We start from the raw sequence: 22924 nt of genomic DNA on the forward strand, positions 1-22924 counted from the left end.
GGTGTGGGGGGTGGGGGGCGGGGGCCGCAAACTAACATAAATGACAAATGTTTTCAATAGCCAAACCAAGTACGCATTATTTAATAGAATTTGCACATTTCTACTTATGGCCACAAGTACGTTAAACAAGCTTCAGTTATTTAAACACGAAAAAAGTTTCGTAGAGTCTAGAACCTTCCTATTTTTCTAATGTCCTCTATTATGGTCTTTTAAATGTCTATTGGAGGTGATACTGGTTGCCAGTCAATCATCAGGCACATGTCGACACTCACTGTCGACACTCACATCCACACTTTCACCGGGTAGGAAGTGAGCCCACGTAGAATTCGAGGGTAAACCACAAACAAGGTCCGAATGTTACTGTTTTTTTTTTTTCTGGTTTTGTTTTGATTTAAAGGAATGTAGCAACTTTAACTTGACATGATGAGTCCTATTTGCTATTGTTTGAATGCTGCCTATATTGTAAATGTTTCTCATTGTGCACGTCAGAGCATGCGTTGAGAAGTTGATCATCATGCTGAACATTAAATGTGTGTATATTTTTAACATACACGTTTGGGCTAGCCTAACACTACATTTGAAATAGATGTAGCGCCACGCGAGAGCTCTCTGGTGATCCCAACTATCTCCATTTGCTCAAGGTGTAGTCACATTATAAGCCCGGAAAATTGCAAGCTCTTATCGCCGCATGACGCGAGACGTAAGATGATATATGTTGCCAGCATTGATGAAATTCTGCTTCTCAGTGTTTGGCAAACCCACTGAAGCTGAAAGGAGCCGCACACTCTGCTTCTCGTGCGACTGTAAAAATCCAAGCCAGATAACATAAGCTAAAAAGAAATCGTATGTTACGATTACACACAGGTGTCTTGTTTGACGTGCTGCAACAATTATTAATTTGCCAACTCGTTTCAATAATCTTACATCACTGAACTTCCCAAAAAGGAAAGCCTGGCTGAGACCTACAAACAGTTGGCACCAAAGAAACAAATCTTTAATAGCTCTTCTGATATACTACACTAAAGAGAAGCCAATTTTTAAAGCAATCAGCAATTACCAAATGTAGTGCAACACTACTGCAGTGATTAAAGACTAATAAGTAGAGTAAAGTGTTTATGATATGCAGTTTAGACATCTAAATCTGGCCATTAGGATACAACCGAGACTGATTTAATCAGAGCTAAAACGCACCGTGATTAAAACATCAACGTTTTTGAGGTGTGCAATCTGTGAACGCCGTCCACGACACAGAACATTTTAGGCCGAAATTTCGAAACGCATCCAGCTCCGATGCCACTGGGAACAACTGGCGCTCTCATGCAGAAAATCTCTGGCAAATCACAATTTGTCTGAGATATACCGACTAATGAAAGCGCTCCCTTTCATCCCCATCCGCCTGAGCCTATGGTCCTCGGAGTCACATTACTTAGACATGCACTGTGGGACCCCAGAGGAGCAGCGTGAGCATTACATTTTCATTGCTCATTCGAGAATTCCTAAATAAGTCTATAAGAAAGAAAATTCCCCACCGAGTGACTGACTGTCAGTGAGCCTGAAACACTCATTCGCAGGATGCTGTAAAATGGTGCTCTGTTTTTACAGTCCTAAAGAGTTTCGCCTGCATTTACCTTCGGTGGAGTGGACTTGGACCAGCGTGATGATAAACCAGCACAAGGTGTGTAGTTTCCACATGGCGCCGAGCTTTGGTGGTCTCTCGCAGGTTTTTGTGTCGTGACAAAAGGCTTCTGATTAAAAAAGTCCAATCCAAACTCTCTTGGAGATGGGCATCATCGATCCTCTCACCTGTGGGGCAAACACATCGAGAGGGAACGTCAGTGGTGAAATGGTAGTCAGGGAAATGCTGCAAACCCACAAGGCCTGCGAAATAAGCGCATGGGGTCAATAATCATGAGAAGGGGAAATCCTTGAATGGCATTTGGAAGCGGGACCACCTAACTGTCAGAAACTGGGTGCAACCAATACTGTCAAACAGACAGAGCCCGCCCCTGTCCAACCCCACTGTGACTTACTATGGGAGTGGGATGCTCCATCTTATCAACCCATGTCTAATTCAAGTATTATATTCTTTTTTTTCAAATCCCCATCTATAAAACATAGCCTGCGCCTATGAGCCAGGAGCACATGAGCCGTATCTTAAAAGATTTTAAAGTGATGTTGATTTATCAAGACATCTCAGATTTGGAGTCGACTCTCGCTTGCCGACAGAAAATTGACATGAGCCCAGAGTGAAAATGCTCCAAACGGAGAGGAAGCGGCCAACTGTGAGCTGAACTGCTTTCCGCATCCGCGTGCATGGCAAATACTAAATAATCTGACGGCAGCGTTAAATGCAAAAATCATACGGCTGAGTGAACATGATGCAACATGTTTTCCGACATGCTCAGCCTGGTGAACGAGGGACATTACATTTGAAGCCCACGGAACCAGTTAAACGTCTCTATTATAATCACAAAGGGGCCAATATATGACTTCCACGAGTCACTATTTCCCACTATTATCTGCTTCTGATATTCTAGCTGCAAGTTAAGAAGTAAAATTGCCTTTTCCACCCCCGAGGCACAGGCAAACAAATAAACACTTGAGAGCAAATGGTCAACACGCTTTGTTGTGACTGACCACAAAGTTATCTCTGCATCCACACCCTTTCACTCCCATCACTCCCGAGCAGGATTCCTGTCTCCCCACCTCATCCATACCTGTCCCACTACTAGGACTTTGTTTGAATGTTTGTTTTTGCTCTCTTTCGCTAGAAAAGCAAATGGCCCCCTCCCAAGTCATGGATACACTGGTGGGACTGCGCAGGGTGAAACCTAATGCCTACCTGCACGTCCAGGCAGGCGTTTCACACTCGACACGGCTCCCTTTTGTCCGCCTGTTTACATTGGTGGGTTCAACTCCGTCCTCTCAGTTCCATGAACCATTAGCACATTTACCAAGGGATGTGGCATCACTTAGGCAACGGGGCACACAGGACCCCATTAGAAATTGCTTTCCCCTCATCTTTTTTTAGGCCAATCAAAAACAGCCGTGTCCTTCTTGATGTGCTTGCAACCTTCCTCCGAATGTTCAAACGAGGCATTCTGCCTGTCGCGTGCAGCCAGAGCTGTAAAACTCTGCTTCCACTCACTGGAGAATATCCGCTGGCTGTCGAGCGTTTGATCTATTTTGTGTTTGCTAGTTCCCAGACAGTGTAGTACTTCACGGGCATGAAAACATGCAGCATGCACACATTAGGCAACAAAGTTGTAATTAAGTCTACCATAATCACCTCATCTAATGTGACACTATGCCTCACATGAGACCTCTAATTTCAGAGCCATTAAATTGAACTTAGCTGGAGTACGGGACACGACATCGCAGTATGTTTAGGTGTAGTGAATGAATACACAGTTTTAAAAAAGAAGACATTTTTTTTAAAGCTTTGCAGGTTAAATTAAGCGAAATTTTCAGGGACTATAAAAAGCTCACAGCCTCTGTTGAGGAATCATGTTTGCAAAACAGGTGAGCTGATATCGGTCGTTACCTTTGCCAAGGTCATTTTCAGCCAACAGAAAGTGACAAAATGGCCGCCCCTTGAGTTGGCGAAAAACGGGTAGATTCTGCTGCTTCAAGCATATTCCACAAACATAATATGAATCAGAAGGCAGTGTTTAGACTAGTGAAGGCACAAAGAACATATTATTGTCGAGAAAATTTTGGAGTTAGCTTCCCCTTTGAATTAGAAAATATATGCATACACAAGAGGAGGGTAAGAATTAGGTCCTGAGACAAGGATTGTTTCGCCTTGGTGAAGGTATTTGCTCTCCTGAGTGCCATTTTCCTTGCATGTTCGAATTGTATGATGAGACCTTGTGTCGGCCGTCTGTAAAATAAAGCTGCAAAGGGAGCATAAAGGTTTGTACGATCCATGTAAACACGCACAGGCTTACCACTGACTGTTTGGTCCACTTAGAATACTCGTGGTGCACATACAAAAACATGACAATAATTCCCTTCGAAACCTAGTTTGCTCATTGAAAGAATTGTGAATTTGAAAAGTTGTTCAAATGGAAATGGTTTAAACCCACCAATGTTTTTTTGTATTAGATCAATGTGTAAAAATCAATGTGTACCCTGAGTACTGTAAAATGGTGTTATATCACTCGCATCCTAGTCATGAGTTTAACCAAAATCTAACATTCAGTCCACACTGGGACCTCTTCTGTGCAGGCACGCAATCCCAAATAAGTTATTATGGCATATAAGCATTCACACGTCATGTGCAATATGAAATACCGATGCCCGGCGGCTCACGACCTTGAGTGAGATAGATGAGATATGATGTTTATATCCCATTATAGCCCTCCTCTAATTTTAATGGAAATGCATATTAACAACGAGATTTTCTTGGCTCGGTTGAGATTAATGGTCTGAATTAAAAGCTTAACCTCAAACGTGTCTGGAGTTATCAGGAGAACACTCGCAAGTCTTCTGTCAAATCACATTGCCTTCCTTCAACTCAGAACTGCGTATTACTTTAATCCTTGTATACCTCTGTGTCTGAATTTCAATCCAAACAACCTCAGAGACCCGAGCTGCACATTAACAGTTTCAAAGGCAGGTTAACTGCGTCTGAGGGTGTATCCAGTCGGTAAGCAAACTATTACATGATCCATATGTAATTGTTGTCCTTCTGTTATTATTTCCTGGCAGTGTGCTCAACATACTTCAATTGTCTAAAGACAAAAAAAACAGATGCCTCGGAGGTAGTGAAATCCCCTGCCATGAGGTAAATGCAGAGTGTGTTTCCCTCATACATGTACATGGCTGTTCTATAAATCGATTACAACAGTCTTGTACTTAATGTATTTTGTCTCATGCTGTGAGTGTTCAACATGCACAGACACCAAAGGCGCAGACCGGAGGGACGCCGTCTGACTGGCATTCTCCTCATTAGATGCGCCGAAGTCTCCCCTCTCAGCTGGAGCTTGCTTTTCTCTCCCCATGCCTTTAAACAGAGACGCCGGCAGTGATCATAGTCTGAGCCCCCTCCACACCGCCGTGATCTAAGAACAGGTGTTTGCATCTATGCACCCAAGCCAGACAGATGATGAAGGGTGTCAGCAACAGAGTGGCTTGATTCCAAAGGCATAATCGAACCGAAGCACAGATCGTGTGGTTGTTAAATTGATAGGGCTTTTGTTTTGTTTCGTTTTTACATATGAAGTCATTACAGGGCAGATGTTTAAGTGTCCCGGAAAATAAAGATGCTCCAGGGGTGTGTATGACAGACTGTTTCAAAACAAATCAGTTGCATTTATAGTTAAGTGCAAAACGGGGGCTTAGTAGCTAAGAGGAAGGGGGTGATTAGGAGAGACGGGAGGAGGGCTGATTGAAAAGGGCAGTTTTAAATTTGAATTGGAGGGGTGGCGAGGGAGGTCTGAAAACAAGAGGCAGATGTGAAAGAATGCATGGCTTCTCCAAGACAAAGCTTTTGGTTGTCCCTCTTGGGCTGTTAGAGGGCCACAGGAGAATAGAGGAATAGTTGGGCTTTTCTATTAAAAGAGGTCTGGGAGAGGTAAGGGGGGGTTAGGGGTGTCTGAGAAGAAAAGGACTTGAATGGGGGAGGGGATTCAAGTTACAATAAAAAAGATTGACAGCTTGCAAGTCTTGCTTGACCCTTGAATTAGCCCTTCAGCTTTCAACAAACCACAAGAAAGAGTTGGGATGTTAATTGTCGACGAACATCACAGGCATGCAAAACACAGGCCTGGACATTCACTGAAATGTAAATCACAGCCAACAGACCACCACGTGTTGAATAGGAAGGTTGTTTCTATTGGTTCTTCCCAACAGCATGCTCAAACATGAATTCATACACACTGTAAGGCCCCCCTCTCATCTCCGACCTCGGAAGGACTAAACCACCCGGGGACTCAGAGCTAAGATGCACAAACACACAGGCACTGCTGCGGAAGGAAAGTACTACCCCCCCCCCTGCCCCCCCCCCCCAGAATAGATTGCGCTCCTGCTTTTCCATGGCTGAAGAGGTGTGCAAGTACAATTTGGAAAGCTGAAATCGGAAAATTTGCACTCCAGAGGAAAGCGATTAGACTGTTGATCAGATGAGTCTGGAGCCCCACTGAGCCCAATATGGGGCATGGAGGAATCAGGCGTTGACCCTTTCTGCTGAGGGAATGATTGAGAGCAGCCCAGGAGTGACACCCACGCAAACGCTGGGTGACTGCTGGTGCACCCCCCCGCCCTCCGCCACCACCACCTCACTCACCCCATACAACGGCCCTGACCAGAGATCACGCAAGGGGAACATCAGGTCAAACTTGCACGTAGTGCAACAGGACAGATCAGAGTGGGGTGTAGGGTGGGGGCGGTGGTTTGAAACAATAGCGGGCTGGAAGGTTGGACTCCATAATGGAATGAAAAAAACCCCAAAAAAACAAAGGAAAGTCGAAGACAAAAGAAGAGCTTTCAATTGACGCATTTCCAAAGTAAGAGGATGAGTAAAGGCTCATCCAAATCAGTAAGGTCGATACTTTTTTGATACCGCTTTAGCTAAAATAAATGGTAAATTTTACTGCTCTGCGAGCATCACTTTCATGCACAAAAACAATTTCACGACAGCCTGTGACAGCAGCATGGTGCTCGTTGGGCTCATTGCTTTCATGTTTGCACCATTCATCATTTTTATGAGCCACTCAACTCATCGATGAGCTGTGCTCCCCACTGATCGGGACATATGGCTACGAAATAAAGCAATTATGAGCCATCGGTTGGAACAATACAACTTATTGGGTGCATGGAGACATCCTGACAATCAAACACCAAAAGCTGATCCAGTCCAGGTAGGGTTTAGTGGACATAATATCAGCAAAATATGAAAAGATGCGTGCTATGATTCAGTCGTATTGCTCTCTGCCTCAATGTAAACAGGTGTATGACATCCACAGCTTCATAATCACTTCAGCAATGCACTGAAAATCCTATTAGTTCTGTAAGATACCGATACCTGTCCGCCCATAGGGATTATTGCAAAATGATTCGACACGGCAACCGGGTTGTAATACAGGTTCCATAAATCTGAGTTGTAATTTTGATGTTTTACTGGCAACTGAAGTGGATTATCTAGAAAGGAATTTCAAAATGTCATTTCCACTTGCTGATAGCACAAAACTATTCTTTCAGCTCTGTTAAGATAAGAATGATTCTGCCAGGACTATTAAACGGTGTCTTTGCCAAATGTTCCCTGTGCTTGGGAATTATTGGGCTGACATTAATACACAATGATAAATGGGAAGATCAGGAATAGGAATGGGCATTTCACGGTGATAGGAGCTGCCAATCAAATCCAATAAGTCCTTGACCAGGCGTGATTCACCTTCACTCAGAATGTAGGCAAAGCCTATACAGTGAACTCCACTAGCCACAAACCCAATCAAATTAGAGTGTGCACGTAAATACTCTGCCGGATTGTTGATCAACGAGTATATTAGGACATCATAAAAGTATGAATTTACAGTGGCATCCGCTTGGCCATGGCGAAATTTGTCAACTTGGGGGATGAGCTCAACTGAACTCTGCTGTCTTGCTAAAGACTCGAAAGCAGGGGTGTCCAAAGCCGGTCCTCGAGGGCTGCTGTCCTGCGTGTTTTTTGTCTTCCTACTCCAAAACACCTGATTCAAATGATCATGCTTCTTCAGAAATTGCTGATGAGATGATCACTTGAATCAGGTGTGTTGGACGAGGGAGACGTATAAAACACAAGACAGCGGCTCCCGCGGACTTGGGTTGGGCATGCCTGCCCTCCAGAATCCAACAAAGGAAAAAAAAAATCTGTATTTTCAGCAACTGAGTCTCATGTCATTCGATAAGGCTCCGATTACTATCTATTCCTGGCAGCAACGGCAGCCACCACGGACAAAACGGGATAGTCATGAGACTGTCATGGTTTTTTTTTTTATTTTTTTTTTAGATTACATTTGATTTAGTTTCAGAGTTTTGTTTCCCCATGTGCTTTTGTCTTCCTCGTTTTGGCTTTGTTGCCACCTGTTCTTGTCATCCGGGTCCCTTGTGTCAACCAATCAGCTCCCTCAACCCTTTTGTGTCTTGTCCAAGTATTCCTTGTTGTCATTTCACTTTGCTTGTATTTAGTTCCTTAGCTTCTGTCAGTCTTGGTCAGATTGTTTTGTTACTGTCATGTTTTTTTTGTTTCTGTTCCTGGCACATTTTGTTTACTTGTTTTTTCAGGTTTTTCAGGACATTGTGTTCTGTATTTAGTTTTTCCAGTGAACCCATGCAAGTCTTTTTTTGTGAATACATTTTGTTCAGTGCTCCCTAGTTCTCTTGCCTACCTGCTCTTTTTGGTCAACTACATCAAATTCGTCATGACAGAGACAATGATAATTATCTCTTCTGCATGCGTTTGAACAAGAGATGGATTACAGAATTAGTTGTTGAGAGAAAACAATTTTGTTTTCGTACTTTTATTCAGCCTGCTGTTTTATTTTAATTTGCCTTCAAAGATGACATGTCTGTTCTTGGTGTTGGATTTTATCACATAAATTTCCCCCCAAAATGCGAGTTATACTCCAGTGCAACTTATGTATGTTTTTTTGTTCTTTATTATGCATTTTATGGCTGGTGCGACTTATACTCAGGAGCGACTTACGGTATTGAGCGTCGGAATAACCACAGCCCCTTTCCTCCACAACGTACCGTGATAGGTAGTGAGAAAACCACGGCGCACTCCCTTTTGGGCACACGGGGCTGCTCAGTGCCTCAGCCTCACTGAAAATCTGTGTGATTATTTATGTCCATGTTTGTTTGCCAAAAAGGAAGCAAGCCCTTTGGATATATAAAGTGTGGGGATAGTGTACAATAACAATGCCGCTGTGTTTACAGGGACTCGCACTAGTAGGCAGCTTATGTGACCCTCTAACTTTTGCTCTTTCAAAATGAGCAGCTGTGTGGTTTCTATTAAGGGCCACGGCATCAAATATGCACGGTGATCATCAGGCAGTATTTAACAGGATTATTATTTTTTTACATAGAGGACAGCGACACAAAACATGGACATGGTAACTGAGATAATGATGCTGTTAAAGTGGTAATACGTTGTCAGTGCCATTGTTTAGGATAATGGTAACCACCTTTCGAGTCTCTGTTGGTAAATTCTTGATTCAGATATAGCATCCAATAAAACCTTAAGACATGCAAAAGTCATTTGTGTCGAAAATGTGCGTCACACTTTGAATTGCAGCACAAGTGGAAAAAAAAGAACTTTACAAGGCATTCTACAGTAGCTTTAAGAAATAACAGTGATGCTGCAGTTGTTCTGCTATTAATTTCAGCCGTCTTCATAATCTAACAAAATAGGTGAGTGAATAATGATAAGTGATGAAAAACAAAGAAAACATGATCTGAGCTGAATTTGAACAGTTATATATATATATATATATATATATATAAAAAGTTACTGAACATCAAGTGGCTCCTGGTGCTTTAGCGCATCAGTGTGTGAATGAGATGCTACATTCCAATAATGGAAATATACCCCGTTAATCACTGTGTGACTGGGTTAATGAGTGCAAAAGCGATGTGCGTACCTTGACAGTAGAAAAGCATTAAACATGTGAAGCCTGTTTCCTCAGTGACTATTGCATTTAACAATGACTCAATTGCACCTTTGCCCTGCATCCGCCTCATCATTCCGCCAAAGCATATCACCATATTTAAATGCTGCGTACAATTCAAGAAAAAAATACTTTAACCAAAAAAAAGAAAACAAGTTCACAGACTTGGAAAGCAGTAATCGCTGTGTGTCCCTCTTTTTTGAAAATGCAATTCTTTGAGCTTAAAGGCTTGGGCCATAATGTGACCGACCGTGACTTGGTGTCTAATTGATGCTTTTAACCTTCTGCAGCCCAGCTGAAGGACAAACGGCTAACATAATAGACGCCACATTACGTCACTTTGACAGAACAAAGCAAGAAGATCTTACACGGTACCATACAATTAGGGACAACCAAACAAATGATTTGGACTTTTGTGTACGTATTCATCAAATTCGATTTTTCATGGACTTTGCAAAACTTGGAGCATTTTAAATGGACAACTATGGACTTAATTCTCTTGGTGTAGATGAAAATTCAGCAAAGAGACAAATTGATTAGACCAATAACGCAAGTGAATAATGCTTTCAACAGCGGCATGAATGTACAGATGCCAGCTTCATCTTGGCATGTCACGATCCCTGCCACACCACTGCTGAATCTATTTTCAATCCCAAAGACAACATGAATGCCTTCATTCCACAAGGGGAGCAGCATGTCAACCGAAAACGCAGTATGACCCTGGGTCTCATCAGCAAGCACACACACACACACACACACACACACACACACACACACACACACACACACACACACACACACACACACACACACACACACACACACACATATTCTAAAAGCTGGGTGTCGTATTTCCCGAATCCAATCACCTGTCAGCCCTAAATCACAGCACCCCGACAGGTAATGGAGCTTGTTAAGCTATATTCAGCTTTGTTTTTTTGCTACATGAGTAGAACAATAACAAAAGGGGGAAAGGGTGCATTGTGTTTTTACATTCAATCACAGCCAGTTGGCATAAAGAGCAAAGCTTTGAAAAAGTTCACGGTGCACCATTAGATTTCCTCCAGCAATTTCGTTGAAACAGCTCCATCGTCCCGCCCTCAGTTTTGGTGGGGCTGAGAATTCTCCTCAGTGTTCATTAGCATAGCATCAGGACAGAGAGGTGAATTGTGATGCAAACAAGCTCACCCCGCCAACCCTCGATTTTAATAACGAAGGTTCGCGTGAATCCGGCTCTGGTGTGCTCACTGTACAATGGATCAGGCAATTTTAGTACCTGGGAGCCATATTTAAATTCATGAGATGATGAAAGTGGAGTTGCTTCACTTTGCTTGGCGCAACACAGCTAAATGAGGACAACTGCAAAAACAAAAAAATATGTATACTGTCGCATGTTTAGTGCTTTCTTGAAAGGGGGAAGAATAGACATCCCCTTTCCAACATTATTCAAGTATAATTGAAAGACATTTTGCATTCATGGCCTGTCTTATCATCCGCAGCTGGACAGCAGATACAGCAATCACTAGTGTTACACCTTGTGTGTGTTTAATGTGTTTACTTTCTAGTGATAAGCAAAAAAAGGGGAAGGGCGCATTTTTCCCCCCTAACACTGAATAGGATTCCAAAGACACAAGAAGAGAAGCTAAACGAGACTGCCAAGCTGCATGCGAGAAAACATTCACAATGGAAAATTATCTGCTCCTAATTTGAATGCCAAAGGGACCTTAATTCCCAGAACAAACTCTGAAAGCGAGAATAATTTCAGATTGCACCTTTTGAACCGCCGCTTGGGATTGCGTATGAAGTCGAGATGTGAATCAACGTACAGTATCTGTGTAGGTATTACACTGAAATGTAGTAGTTACAGATGGAAGTCGTTCCAAATTGTGGCAGCAGAGGACAACTCACTTGCACTACAAATGGAATGTGAAGAAAGAGTCACGCGTTCTACACCTCAGAATTAGATAATAGCATGCAGCAATGGAAGATACTTTCACCAGCCGGCCAAATAATTAGGTACGCTAGCACCTCGCATGTAGCTAACCGAGGTCGCAGAGTACAGTTCTAATCTGCACTACTGCATACAACAATAATTAACACGTTATCAAGCTCAAAATTAATTCTCATTTTTTGGTCAATGGTATCTTGTAAAAGAAAATAATGACGATAACTGAGTAAAACATTGTCGTGTAGATATTTTCACATCCACTTTTTTCACAATTACAACAGGCACACATACTGGAACAGAAAATACTGATTGTTGATTGTGATGAAGGGGTATGGACTAATTTCTTTATCCATGTCGTGTACTTTATGTCCACTTCTCTTAGCGTCCGTGCAAAAAGACAAATGTTAGTGTAGTAACTCGTCATGAAAAGCCTCTCAACAATTCCCATATGTAGAACATGTTTTCCAGCTGCACAGCACAAACGGATTTAATGATGTCATTTAAAAGGAATGGCTCAAGATCTTTAAAGGCTCCGTCACTGCACTTTAAATGTACATACATTTTAGAAGGTTTTAAACAGTCACACATTGCGACTTCAAAGGAGTAGCCGGCTAATAAATATTCTCCGTCGCCGCCATCCATCTTTGTCTTACATGCCAAAAATATCCAGAGCATCAATTAGCACTTCAGTTTGGGGCTATCACTGCACGCTCTACTTGCATGCGCTTACCAAAGCTTCATTAGACGCAGCTACATTTTTGTTTTTTCTTTAAGTTTGAAGCATGGATGGAACAGGAGTCTTTTGTCAGGGATTGCAGAAGATAGTTTACCCCCTTTCCACTCTGTAAGTTACAGTATATGTCTGCAACAACTGTATACTGGCTCTAATATTTACATAAAACTCTGGAGCCGCTTCAGGTGAGAAAATCAAAGCTTGCGTGCACGACAAGTGAAGAGGCGTTGGAATGTCTACTGTGCTCTCCATCGGGTGTCTCATAGCAACATTTACAGAGCATAAGGTCCTCTGCTTCAGCATAGGTGTATTGTATTTATTTTGCTAAACATCCTAAACATGAAAGCAACTCACCTCTGCTGTCGGGGTGATGTTATCAGGCAAAATAGGAGAAAACTTTTACATCCTGTGGGCAGGTCTCGGCCTCTACCGAAATGCAGCTCTTTGTCTATCCGCGGGCAGAAAGGACCTTTGTGTGATGGAAATGCCTACGGAAGCTGCATCCTCAGCTCACTTCACCACCTTCCACTGTAATCAACTCAAACTGACGAACGATGCCACAAATGCCACTAGTTCTATTTTTTTTTTCAATGGAAAAAAAAAAATCCAACAGTCTTTTGTTCGTTTGATTGACCTCTTTACGGTCATTTTTCATCAGCTGATATGGATCAGCTCTCATCACACTACTGAACCACTGATCAAGTTCAAAGTAAAAAAAAAAAATAATTAAATAAAAATACTCACATGACGGATAAGAAGTATAAACTAGACAGTAATCCTTGCTGGACATTAAGGCTAGGGTAAACTACTTGCTCCATGAAACTGTACCCTGAATATTTTCCAGATATTTTTAGATTTCAGCAGTTATTAAGCCAATTCCTTAATTAAAAAAAAAAAAAAAGTAGTGGTGGTCATAAAAACAGTATTAAAAAAAAAAAATTCGAATTAATGTGTTTCAACGAGCTGTCTTGTTCCCACCTGCCCTAATTTTTAAGAGTCCATGTCTGTCATGTTTTTCGTACTTACAACTGATGTTTGTATTATGCCTCATCTCGGGGTAGTGGCAAGAGCCACTGCTAAAGTGAAGTAAAATGAGAAAGAAGACTGCTTCCCCTGATCATGATATGGAGTAAGAGGTTACTCATCAATGGCTTTCAGAAGCTGAAGTTGTTTTTGCACCTTCAACTTTCAGGTGTTTCAACCAATGTACATGATGTCATGCATGCTGCGATTGCGAGATCTCAACTACAGCATTCCGGCGCTGTCATCCTGATCAGTGGCCAGCCAATCGTGAGGCACATATTAACCTACCATGCATGTTTTTGGAATGTGGGATGAAACCAGAGTACCCAAAGAAAAGCCAGACAGGCATGGGCAGAACATGCAAACTCCACACAGGGTGGCCGGGGCCTGGAATCGAACCCTGGACCTCTGTTCTGTGACCTCTGTTCACCATTCGACAACCGTGCCACCTTATCTCTCTCTCAAGATGTAAATAGACACACACACACACACACACACACACACACACACACACACACACACACGTGTATATATATAATGTTGTCACAAGGGCGTAGCTGACCTGACTGCACAAAGACTTCTTTGATATATATAAAATCCACAAGTATACACATATTTTCGCTAATTGTTGTCCTTGTTCCTCACTTCTAGCGGTGGTTCTATTGTTTAAGTTGTAAAACCACCATTCACCCCTAGATGGCAGACATATTTTTTCGGATTTGGAATGACATGCAGGAAGGACACACATCGCACCTCAATAATCTTAACATTTTGAGTGAGTAGATTTTTTTTTTTGGGGGGCCAACAGAAAAGGAGTTGTTGCACCTCATGTTGGTTTACTTTTCAGCATTTTCATGCCTTCCTTGAATGGTAATTTTCATGCATGAGAGCCCTTTGCGCTGAGGGGTAAAATAAATGAAAAGAATCACAGGATGTGGCTAATTTTGGATCCTTCATTCATGCATTGAGAAATGTACTATGTATTATAACAGCATGTATTTTGTATTCTGTCGATATTTAAAATGGCACTTTTGTCATACAGCTAGGAAGTGCATGGTTCCAATTTGTCCTCTAGTAACATTTTAAAAAATCATGGCCCCCTTCATCATTTAAATTACCCATCCCTGATGAACTCTGTTCAGTGCTGAAATGACAAAGACCCCTGAACCTTCACACACACAGCCAGAAAATGAGGATAAAGTGACTATCCATCACATACAAGCAATAATAAAAACCTACCACTTAAATTGAGATTGAATGTTGCACTAATTGTCCGTACCTTTCTTGTTACTTAATGTACTATGTTGAAAAAAGCAAGACACTTTTGCACATAACTGCATATCGTTAACTAAATATTGGCTGATTGCCTTTTGAAAGGTTGCATCAATCGATCTTCAGAGAGGTTCCTCAAAAACTCATTCTGGGTTTTACAGACACTTTTTACAGCTGCATAAAAACAGTCTGTAGAAGTTTAAATTACCCTTTTTTATTTTTATTTTTTCCCTGCATGTCAGAAGAAGAAGCTACAATTTTTATCGACGCACATCTTCCAACAAGCTGCAAGGAAGAGAAATGCGAAGATAGAGCATTACACGATGGTAATTACACATCTCCTAGTGTCGTCATAGAAATAGTTTTCATAATATGAATAGAAACGTGTATGAGCCTTGAACAAATTAAAGGTGCTTTATTGCCGACGGAAAATTTTAACATTGTTGTATCTCCAAGTGAATTAGAATATGATTTTTTTTTCCTTGCTTTGCAGACAAAACAGGTAGGCTCTGCAGCATTCACACACACACACACACACGCAGAATATTAAAAAGCAATAAGAAGTGTTAGAAGCAAACGTGCCGCATGAATACAACACTGGGGGGGATGTGTGAGCAGCATTAGTGGGCCAGCCTGCAGACATGTATGTTTCTTCAGCGCGTGCCAAAAAAGATCAGAGGTGTCAATATTCTCCTTTCCAATTTTCATGATTAATACATGTATCATTTGACATCTCCATCAACCCAATGCCGATACGGAGGTGGAGGGTTACTTATCACCAATGTTAAGGATGATTATTACTTGAGCACCCCCGCAGCGTAGGTGGAAGAGCTCGATCCAAAAAACAGCAGCCCATGCCAGCAGGCCTGGCACAGCTGTACAAGCAAGGCTGAAACTGGGGGAGTCAGTCTCAACGCCCCCCCCCACTCCATCCACACACACACACACACACACACACACACACACACACACACACACACACACCAGCTTTCAATGAATCACTGCTTCTTACACGCATGCTGTCATTAGCCTGATTCTTCTCCACTTGGACAGAAAGTCAATACTTTTTGCCTCATAAACATGTTTCAGCTATTTTAACACATTTTTACTCGTGTTAAAAAAAAAAAAAAAAAAAAGCAAATTGTAAAATAATGCTGCTCAATATGTAAAAAATATAAATCATAAAAATGAAAATTGAAGCTGCAAAATGAAACCCAATTCACTGTCAAGACTGAGTATGACAAATGACACCAAACAGGTCACTGAGCAGGACAACCATAAAATGTCGACCGCTCAGCCAAGTTTTATTAAAAATAACAAAATTAAACAGAGCCGTTATTACAAAGAAACGTAATAAATAATAATTTTTAAAAAACACCAAAAAGTAGTCACTAAAGTCAAATAATTACAATCATAGCTAATAGACCCTTTGTACTAAAATATTAGACGTGTGTGTGTGTGTGTGTGTGCGCGCGCGCGCGCGCTTAAGCAGCTCATGGATTCTACATTCACGGTAACATGGAGGGACAACTAGCTTTAATACTACTCTCCAGACGGGTCAGTTTATATTAAGCCAGCTCTCGTGACCCCCATTTTGTTTTACGCGCAGAGATTTTGCACTTCAGCAGAACTACATCTAAGTCCCTGGGGGGGCAACAATTTCAATTCTATTTTTCTACTTCACATTTTTCTCTCTCCTTTGTTTTCAAGAGCCTTCTCCTCAAGAAAGACATGTCTAGTTGAGTCGAGATGAGGCCGAGGGCTTTTGGTTTGTCACGGCCGAGTCGGCCGAAGCGGCGGTGGCTGCTCGGCGGGCGGCACAGAGCGAGGGGACAGAGCAGCAGGTGCAGCTGTGACAGTTGCCTTGTTGCCGCCCGGCCCACACTGTAGTCAAGAGGAGGTTCACAGATGTAGCCACTCAGCGCGCGCCTTTATTGGCTGCCTCAAACAATGCATCTCTGTCAGGAACAACTCCTCCTCAGGCCATTTTGCACTGTGTTGGTAAGACAGCAGCGAGCGGAAACTTCATTGTGAAACATACACACACGCGCGTTGTGTACCGCTTGCAGCAACGCAATCAAAAGCGCTCGCGTCAAGACAAACAACAGAACGCACTCCAACCTGAAGCCTCCCCATACAACACGGAGGACTGACATGTATTTATACCTGCCGATTTGCTCATCTCACATATAGGACTTTAAAATGGACTTTGGGTACAGCAGCACAAGATAGGAAAGTATAAACTACAGATTCAAGATACAATAATCAAGATGATGCCCAATTATGACCTAAAAACGGATCACCGTTATGAATATAAAAGGTAGAATCTTATGAAAGTGGTTAAGTGGCGGCTGGGTGTAGTTAATAAAGCGGCATAATTTTAATCACCAAGTATATTTTATTCTTTCTTCTTTCACAAGCCTGTCAAAAAACACATTTCTGATCCATCATCATAACTTTTTACAATTAGAGCAACCCGTACCGCACCTGCTGAGATTGCTCTCTACCCCCCCCCCCCGCCCCAAACTTGATGTCAATCATGCACAACATTCTAACCGTAGCCATCAAATTAAATGTACTGTCTTTGATTTCTTTTTAGAAAAAAAATTCCAAGCAGACCCTCAAAGTAGCTCAGAGAAGAACATATCAGATATAATACGACGATAGTTTTACGGTGTCTGCTTTCTCAATTACTGGAAAGAAGCTCAACGAGGGCGGTTAATTCATATGCAGAGACTTTATCTGTGCCCAGAGTGAAAGGGGAAGAGCGGGGAGTAGAGGGGGACCCACGGCGGGCCAAACTTATGAGCGTGTGAGGAAAACATAAACCATTTTTTTTTCTTTTTGTGGCCCACACATGGTGCGCAGTGTGAAGATAAAAGCAGCAGGTTCCATGATTCACTGCAGGAAATTAATCGACTAATACTGTTCTCTCTCTCTCTCTGTTTCAATGCCCAAAAACCCACATAAGAAGCTCATTAGAGGTGATGATGGACATTTATGTTCATTCTCAAAATGTACACAGATTCTTTTTTTTTTTTCTTTTTGGTGAGTGAGCAGCCTCCAGCTCCATCTTTTCTCACGTACAACCCCCCCCACCCCCCTCCCAAAAAAAAAGCGCCTCCTGTCAGCATGAGCAATCATTATCACATAATTTCATTGTTTTTCCACCCCTCCACTGCGTTTGATGTCTCTGGCACAGTAGCAATTGAACAGATAATTATTTTGTTGATTAGCTTAGTTTTTTTAGCAACTTAGCGGGCTTGTGATATTGTGATATTCCTCTGAAAGTCCCAGGCCAGACGCTCCACTCCATCTGACTTGGCAACTAAGCTACGGTGCGAGAACAAAGCCCCAAACACAGCCAAGCGCACGCTGCACGACACAGTAACAACTTAGCAGACTTAATCCACTAAACAGGAACATATCAAATGAAATGCCCCATTGTCAATTATCCCCAAAAAAATTAAAAATTTGCAAAAAGGTAAAGTGGACAAAAAAACTTTGTTTAATGGTATGGTAATGTTTGTTTACTAAAATGTTTTACTGTATCATAAAATTCATTCTATGACTGTTATGAAAGGATATGAGTCATGTTGTGGTGTTAATAGTACAGTCCTGTGTTGCTGATTTGATTCCATTTTTCCTTTTTTTTTTTTCGGGATCAAAGACAAATCAAACAAACCTAAATTCTGACTCAAGTTTTAGATGAATTGGAAACATTTTCCTTTAAGGTAATACTTTTAGAAAAAGTGCATACAAAAACTAATAAAAATATTTGAAGGGCATTCATTGAAATATTCGATGATTAAAAAGTTCAAACCGACAGTAGATGACCAGAGTACATTAGAAAACATTTTCCACTTAATTTTGTTCTGCTGCACAGTGATGAGTGCAATCACATTGTTGAACGCATTTAAGTTGCCAAAACTGGTTCCCGCTTAAATTAGCGCAACGGGACCAGGCTGAATAGACTAAATAACAGCCGCAGCTCCTTCTTTTATCCCTTTTAAATGCAAAGAGGCACCAAGTCGTACTTCTCTCACTTGCAACGAGTTACAATTGTCAAGGACAGATATATTGCTCTGCCATGTTTACCCATACCATCCCTGAATAACAGCCCGTGTCCTGTCGGCGCAGGGGCTTTTAAGTGCCTCGCTCTCTTATAATCCAGCCGAGACATGACTCCCTTCCCCTGGCAGACGTGTGCAGATCCTCCCGTTTCTCCCAATGCACGCCCTGCTCACGGCTGCTATGGCGGAGTTGCAATAAATGCTGTTTGCTCAAAGCCTCCCATCTCCTCTGACATGCACAAATTGAATATTTTCTCCAAATAGTGTTGCAGCTGTGCACAGATAAGCACAAGTCTTGTTCACATATACGCCCCCAAAAAATGAGACTGTGGGTTCGTATTTATGTCTCCATTCTTTCTTCTTATGAAACCGGTAACAAAGAGGTGAGTGTGAAGATTAATTGCACATTTCTATCAATACAATATTTCTTTCCAATATTTCCAAAAGTGACATTGCTCTGACTGCAAATTATTTCAGATTGAAAAAAAAAAAAGTCTGTTTTTTCTCTCTCTATCTTTCATTCATTTGTTGGCCTATTTTCTCCTCCTGCCCACATGCTGGGTGTGACCAATACTCATAGTTTTAAATCACGCGCAGCCTTGTGAAAGCCAAGCATGTGCGCAACATGTCGTAAAATACAGTATATGACTTACAACTACAAAGTGGGTCCGGTTGTGTGTGCACTTTGCACAAACATTACACAAAAGGCAGCTAGAGAGCCGACTAACGGGAACACAGAGTGAGGACGGCAGCCATGTTGCTTCTCGTCATCGTAGTTGAAATAGAGCCGTTGCAACCTATCCTTTCGTTCGTGTCACGTACCTCTATGAAATTATTTCGGCAAGCGGGAAATTTCGTCAGCCGAATCCCACGAATCAATCCCCAAGCCCCTCCACCCTCGTTACCCCTGCAAGGACTTTTTGGGAAGTGGAAACAAATGTTTGGTGGTGGTGGAGGTGCTGGTGCGCACAGTAGCGCCCAGTGTTTTACTGATTAGCAATCGTAAAATAAAACAACTCACATGAATGGGAAGTACTTGGCGTAGAAAAAGTGCGCACCTTCCATCCATGCCTTTCTTTACAGCCTTGTTTATTCCTTTTAATGGCGGGCAGTTATCCGCCCAGCATGACTCCATGCAGAAAAAAACCCACAAACCCACAATTTATATGCCAAAATTGGCAACGGAGTGTAAATCAAAATGAGTCCACTCCATATCCTATCTAGCCTAAACTCCACTCGCTCATGGAACGAGAACACTAGAATCTTGACACAACATTGCTTGAGAGGAGAGGCAAAAGAAGAGCGAGCATATTTGGATGGTCATCAGTGAGGATTTTAAAGCTCTGCCTAGAATGTGATGCTTGTGGCAGAGCAACCCTTAAGTCACTGGGAAGGTAAACATCAGCCCATTCTCATTGGCACAATGACACAACGAGAGCAAGCGAATGTTGCCACTCGTCTAAGCTGTTCAATATTAAATCAATAACAAATTACTTTAATAAAGCCCAAGTGCGAGTGCTTGACTCATTGTTATCATCTAAGGGTCCAAACAATGGTGTCTTTAGTGTGCGATTCATCAGACGAAGCCAATCTCGGTTGCCGTCTATTGTGCAAGAAAACAAGTGTGGGATGGGCAAGGGTGCATCAAGCAACAGCCCATAATGTCACAAATTTTGATGAGCTCTCACCCACTCCCTCCTCTTTCACGCTTACTGGCTGGAGTGTGGGGGGAAAAAAAAAAGTTGAGAAAATGGATGTGAGACACTTGTGACTGCTTCAAACCCTTTGGAGAAGCGAGCTGGCCCGCATCGATCCATTCCTGGACATAAAATTGGTCAAAAGAGGAGAAAAGGGTTCTATGGAACCCAACCCTATTCCATTCTAAGATCGGAACAATGTGCTCACACTTATGTCACAAGTGATGGACAAAGCAAAGAAAATATTTTGAAAATGCTCCTAAAATGAAAAAAAGACGCCTTTTCAAATTCTTTTCATGAATCGACCCACATTTTTCGCCTAAATTTACTAGCGGTGAGTCAATTTAATTTTACGAAAGCTTTGCACACACAGCACAACACAAAGGGTTGAGTCGAAGCAACGTTACAGCCAATACCTGATACACAATTCGGAAAACAGCACTCTAACAGCCTATACCCATGCGGTTATTCCAAGTGCATGGAATATGCACAAAGAGCACGACTTAAAGACCTGGAAATAACCTCAACGGATTAGATCAATTCATACATATAAACAATTTGCCAATTTATCCTTTATGATTTACTTTTAAACCATGCGTTCTTGCTTATACTTCAAACTGTGTTGTTTCATTCATATGATTGAGTCTTCTAAAATGATCCACATGTACCAAAATGCACATCATTCTTTTCATTGTGAGAAACGAGTTATATCGCAATCATGGACCTGAATCCACTCGGGAAACCCTTTTTTTCAAACTGCACAATTTAAACCTGAGCCTATGTCAAATGCGGGGCTAAATTTGACCAATAATCCCGTGATGGATGACCGAGGAGTGCTGCTGTGCTTCGGGGGCTGCCATGTATCACCGGCCAGGCCGCGGCTTGCTGCTCGCCCAGCTCGTGATCACTTGCCTTAAAGATCCTTGGTAATAAATTAGCCCCAAAAAAAGAAAATCACCCGATTTTGCTATATTGCTGCGCAGACATAAACAGCCACATTTATTTCTCCCTTTGCATCATTCGGCTGACATTAACCAGCCAATTAATAGCACCACTTTTGATTATTATATTTCAAGAATAATTTTCTCTACTTTTCCCTCCCATGTCTTTGAACAAATAGCCCTTGTCCAATTACAAAGGATTAGCCATTGAATGTGCTCAAAAATCACTTCTCAGTTCGCAGTTTCGCTACAAATCCCCCACTGAATGGAACACGAGCATCAACGTATTTGTAAAAAAGGGGGGAAATGAATCATGGAACTGAAATAATAAAACGAAATTAATGTTTTAGCTTCTTCCATCTCTGAAACGTGATGCAGGCTCAACGCGGCCGCACATCTGTTGCACAGGGATTTTTTCCCCCCCCCAGTATTTTGGAGTTATCGGCTCGCAATCTGCGTGTGACCGTGACTTTTTAAGCTGCTAAAATAGAATTTGCCTTGCAAAAAGCTTCTTTTAATTGAGTGCCGAACACGCGATGGGGTGTGCTTGCAAAAGTAGGTAAAGTTGCTGCACATTAAACTTAAAGCCATCTTCCTTCGTTTAAAGTGCAAAAAAACTTACCTTGCAGCGAAGCCAGGCGAAATATAGTCAGAATTGAAAAATATGAGTAAGAGGGGGCGAAAAAATGAGTCAGATAGTGTCTGATGGGGGAGCTCCTGTCAGGGTTTGCGGGTGTGAAGCATGCCCTTTTGCGGGGGACTCGGGCTGGTTCTCAGTCGGCGACAGGTTCTCCTCTCATCCCGGCCGTGCCTCTCTTCCAGGGGCACACTTCCATAGCCAAAAGCCACTCTGCCCGATCTCGTCAACACCTCTGGCGGGACCGAGCCGACACCATCTAGTCTGTTCTCCTCTTGTGCAACAAAACGGGAAAAAAAAGTGTCAGCGAACGCTCGGTGGCTCTATCCACGGCTTGCGCTGCGAGCTTAGAAGTTTTGAAGCCGGAATAGAGCCCGCTCTCGGGGTAAAGAAGGAACGGACAAGCTGCACACTTGCAGTAATCACAGCCAGCCAGCCAGTGCTTCGGCCGGGAGCAGACTGTCGTGTGCGGGCACCCACTGAGGGCAGGGGCGGCCCAAAAGCGCGGAGTGGATAATGTCGGATCGGGCTGTGCGGCGACAGCAGGACTTGGAGCAGGGGGCTTATTAGCGTGCCATCTTTTTTTTTTTTTTGCTGGCGTCTGAGGAAATTCAAATCAAATCATTGGGAGGATGTTATCAATACATCATTTATTTGCTCTTTTTCTGCTTTGAGATGTATCCTTTGCTTTAGTGCAAACAGTGATGTGCTACAGTGGGCAGTCCTGTCGAGTGAACCAATGAAAACGAGGATTTAGTCTCTGCTGTTATCTTACATTTGGGGGGGGGAATCACAGCAATAAAACAATAAAACACCTCCACGATGACACAGTAGCCAAGCTAAACCGTGGTTCAGCATTTTTTTTCAAACACCTTCACTCAAGGACCACAAAATGAGACAAACCAGCTCTAACTGAAAAATCATATATATATATATATATATATATATAT

The 22924-nt window shown here is 42.3% G+C and overlaps 1 protein-coding gene across 41 annotated transcripts in view; it reads right to left on the reverse strand.

The window, feature by feature from the left end:
* Nucleotides 1–22659, reverse strand: part of adgrl2a (adhesion G protein-coupled receptor L2a) — a 111438-nt gene extending 88779 nt beyond the window's left edge. For 22 of the 41 annotated variants that reach the window (XM_019880333.1, XM_019880332.1, XM_019880330.1 and 19 more), the window contains exons 1-2: nucleotides 21960–22658; nucleotides 1629–1803 (exon numbers count right to left, since the gene is read on the reverse strand). In XM_019880333.1, the coding sequence (XP_019735892.1) occupies nucleotides 1629–1692 (64 nt within the window). In that variant the 5' untranslated portion in view covers nucleotides 1693–1803; nucleotides 21960–22658. Of the gene's footprint in view, nucleotides 1–1628; nucleotides 1804–21959 lie in introns of all 41 variants that reach the window. The other 19 variants (XM_019880321.1, XM_019880320.1, XM_019880313.1 and 16 more) reach the window with 1 other exon arrangement.
* Nucleotides 22660–22924: the final 265 nt, after the last annotated feature.

This window comes from Hippocampus comes, unplaced genomic scaffold, assembly GCF_001891065.2.
Source record: "Hippocampus comes isolate QL1 unplaced genomic scaffold, H_comes_QL1_v1.1 scaffold151, whole genome shotgun sequence".
Lineage (NCBI taxonomy): Eukaryota > Metazoa > Chordata > Actinopteri > Syngnathiformes > Syngnathidae > Hippocampus > Hippocampus comes.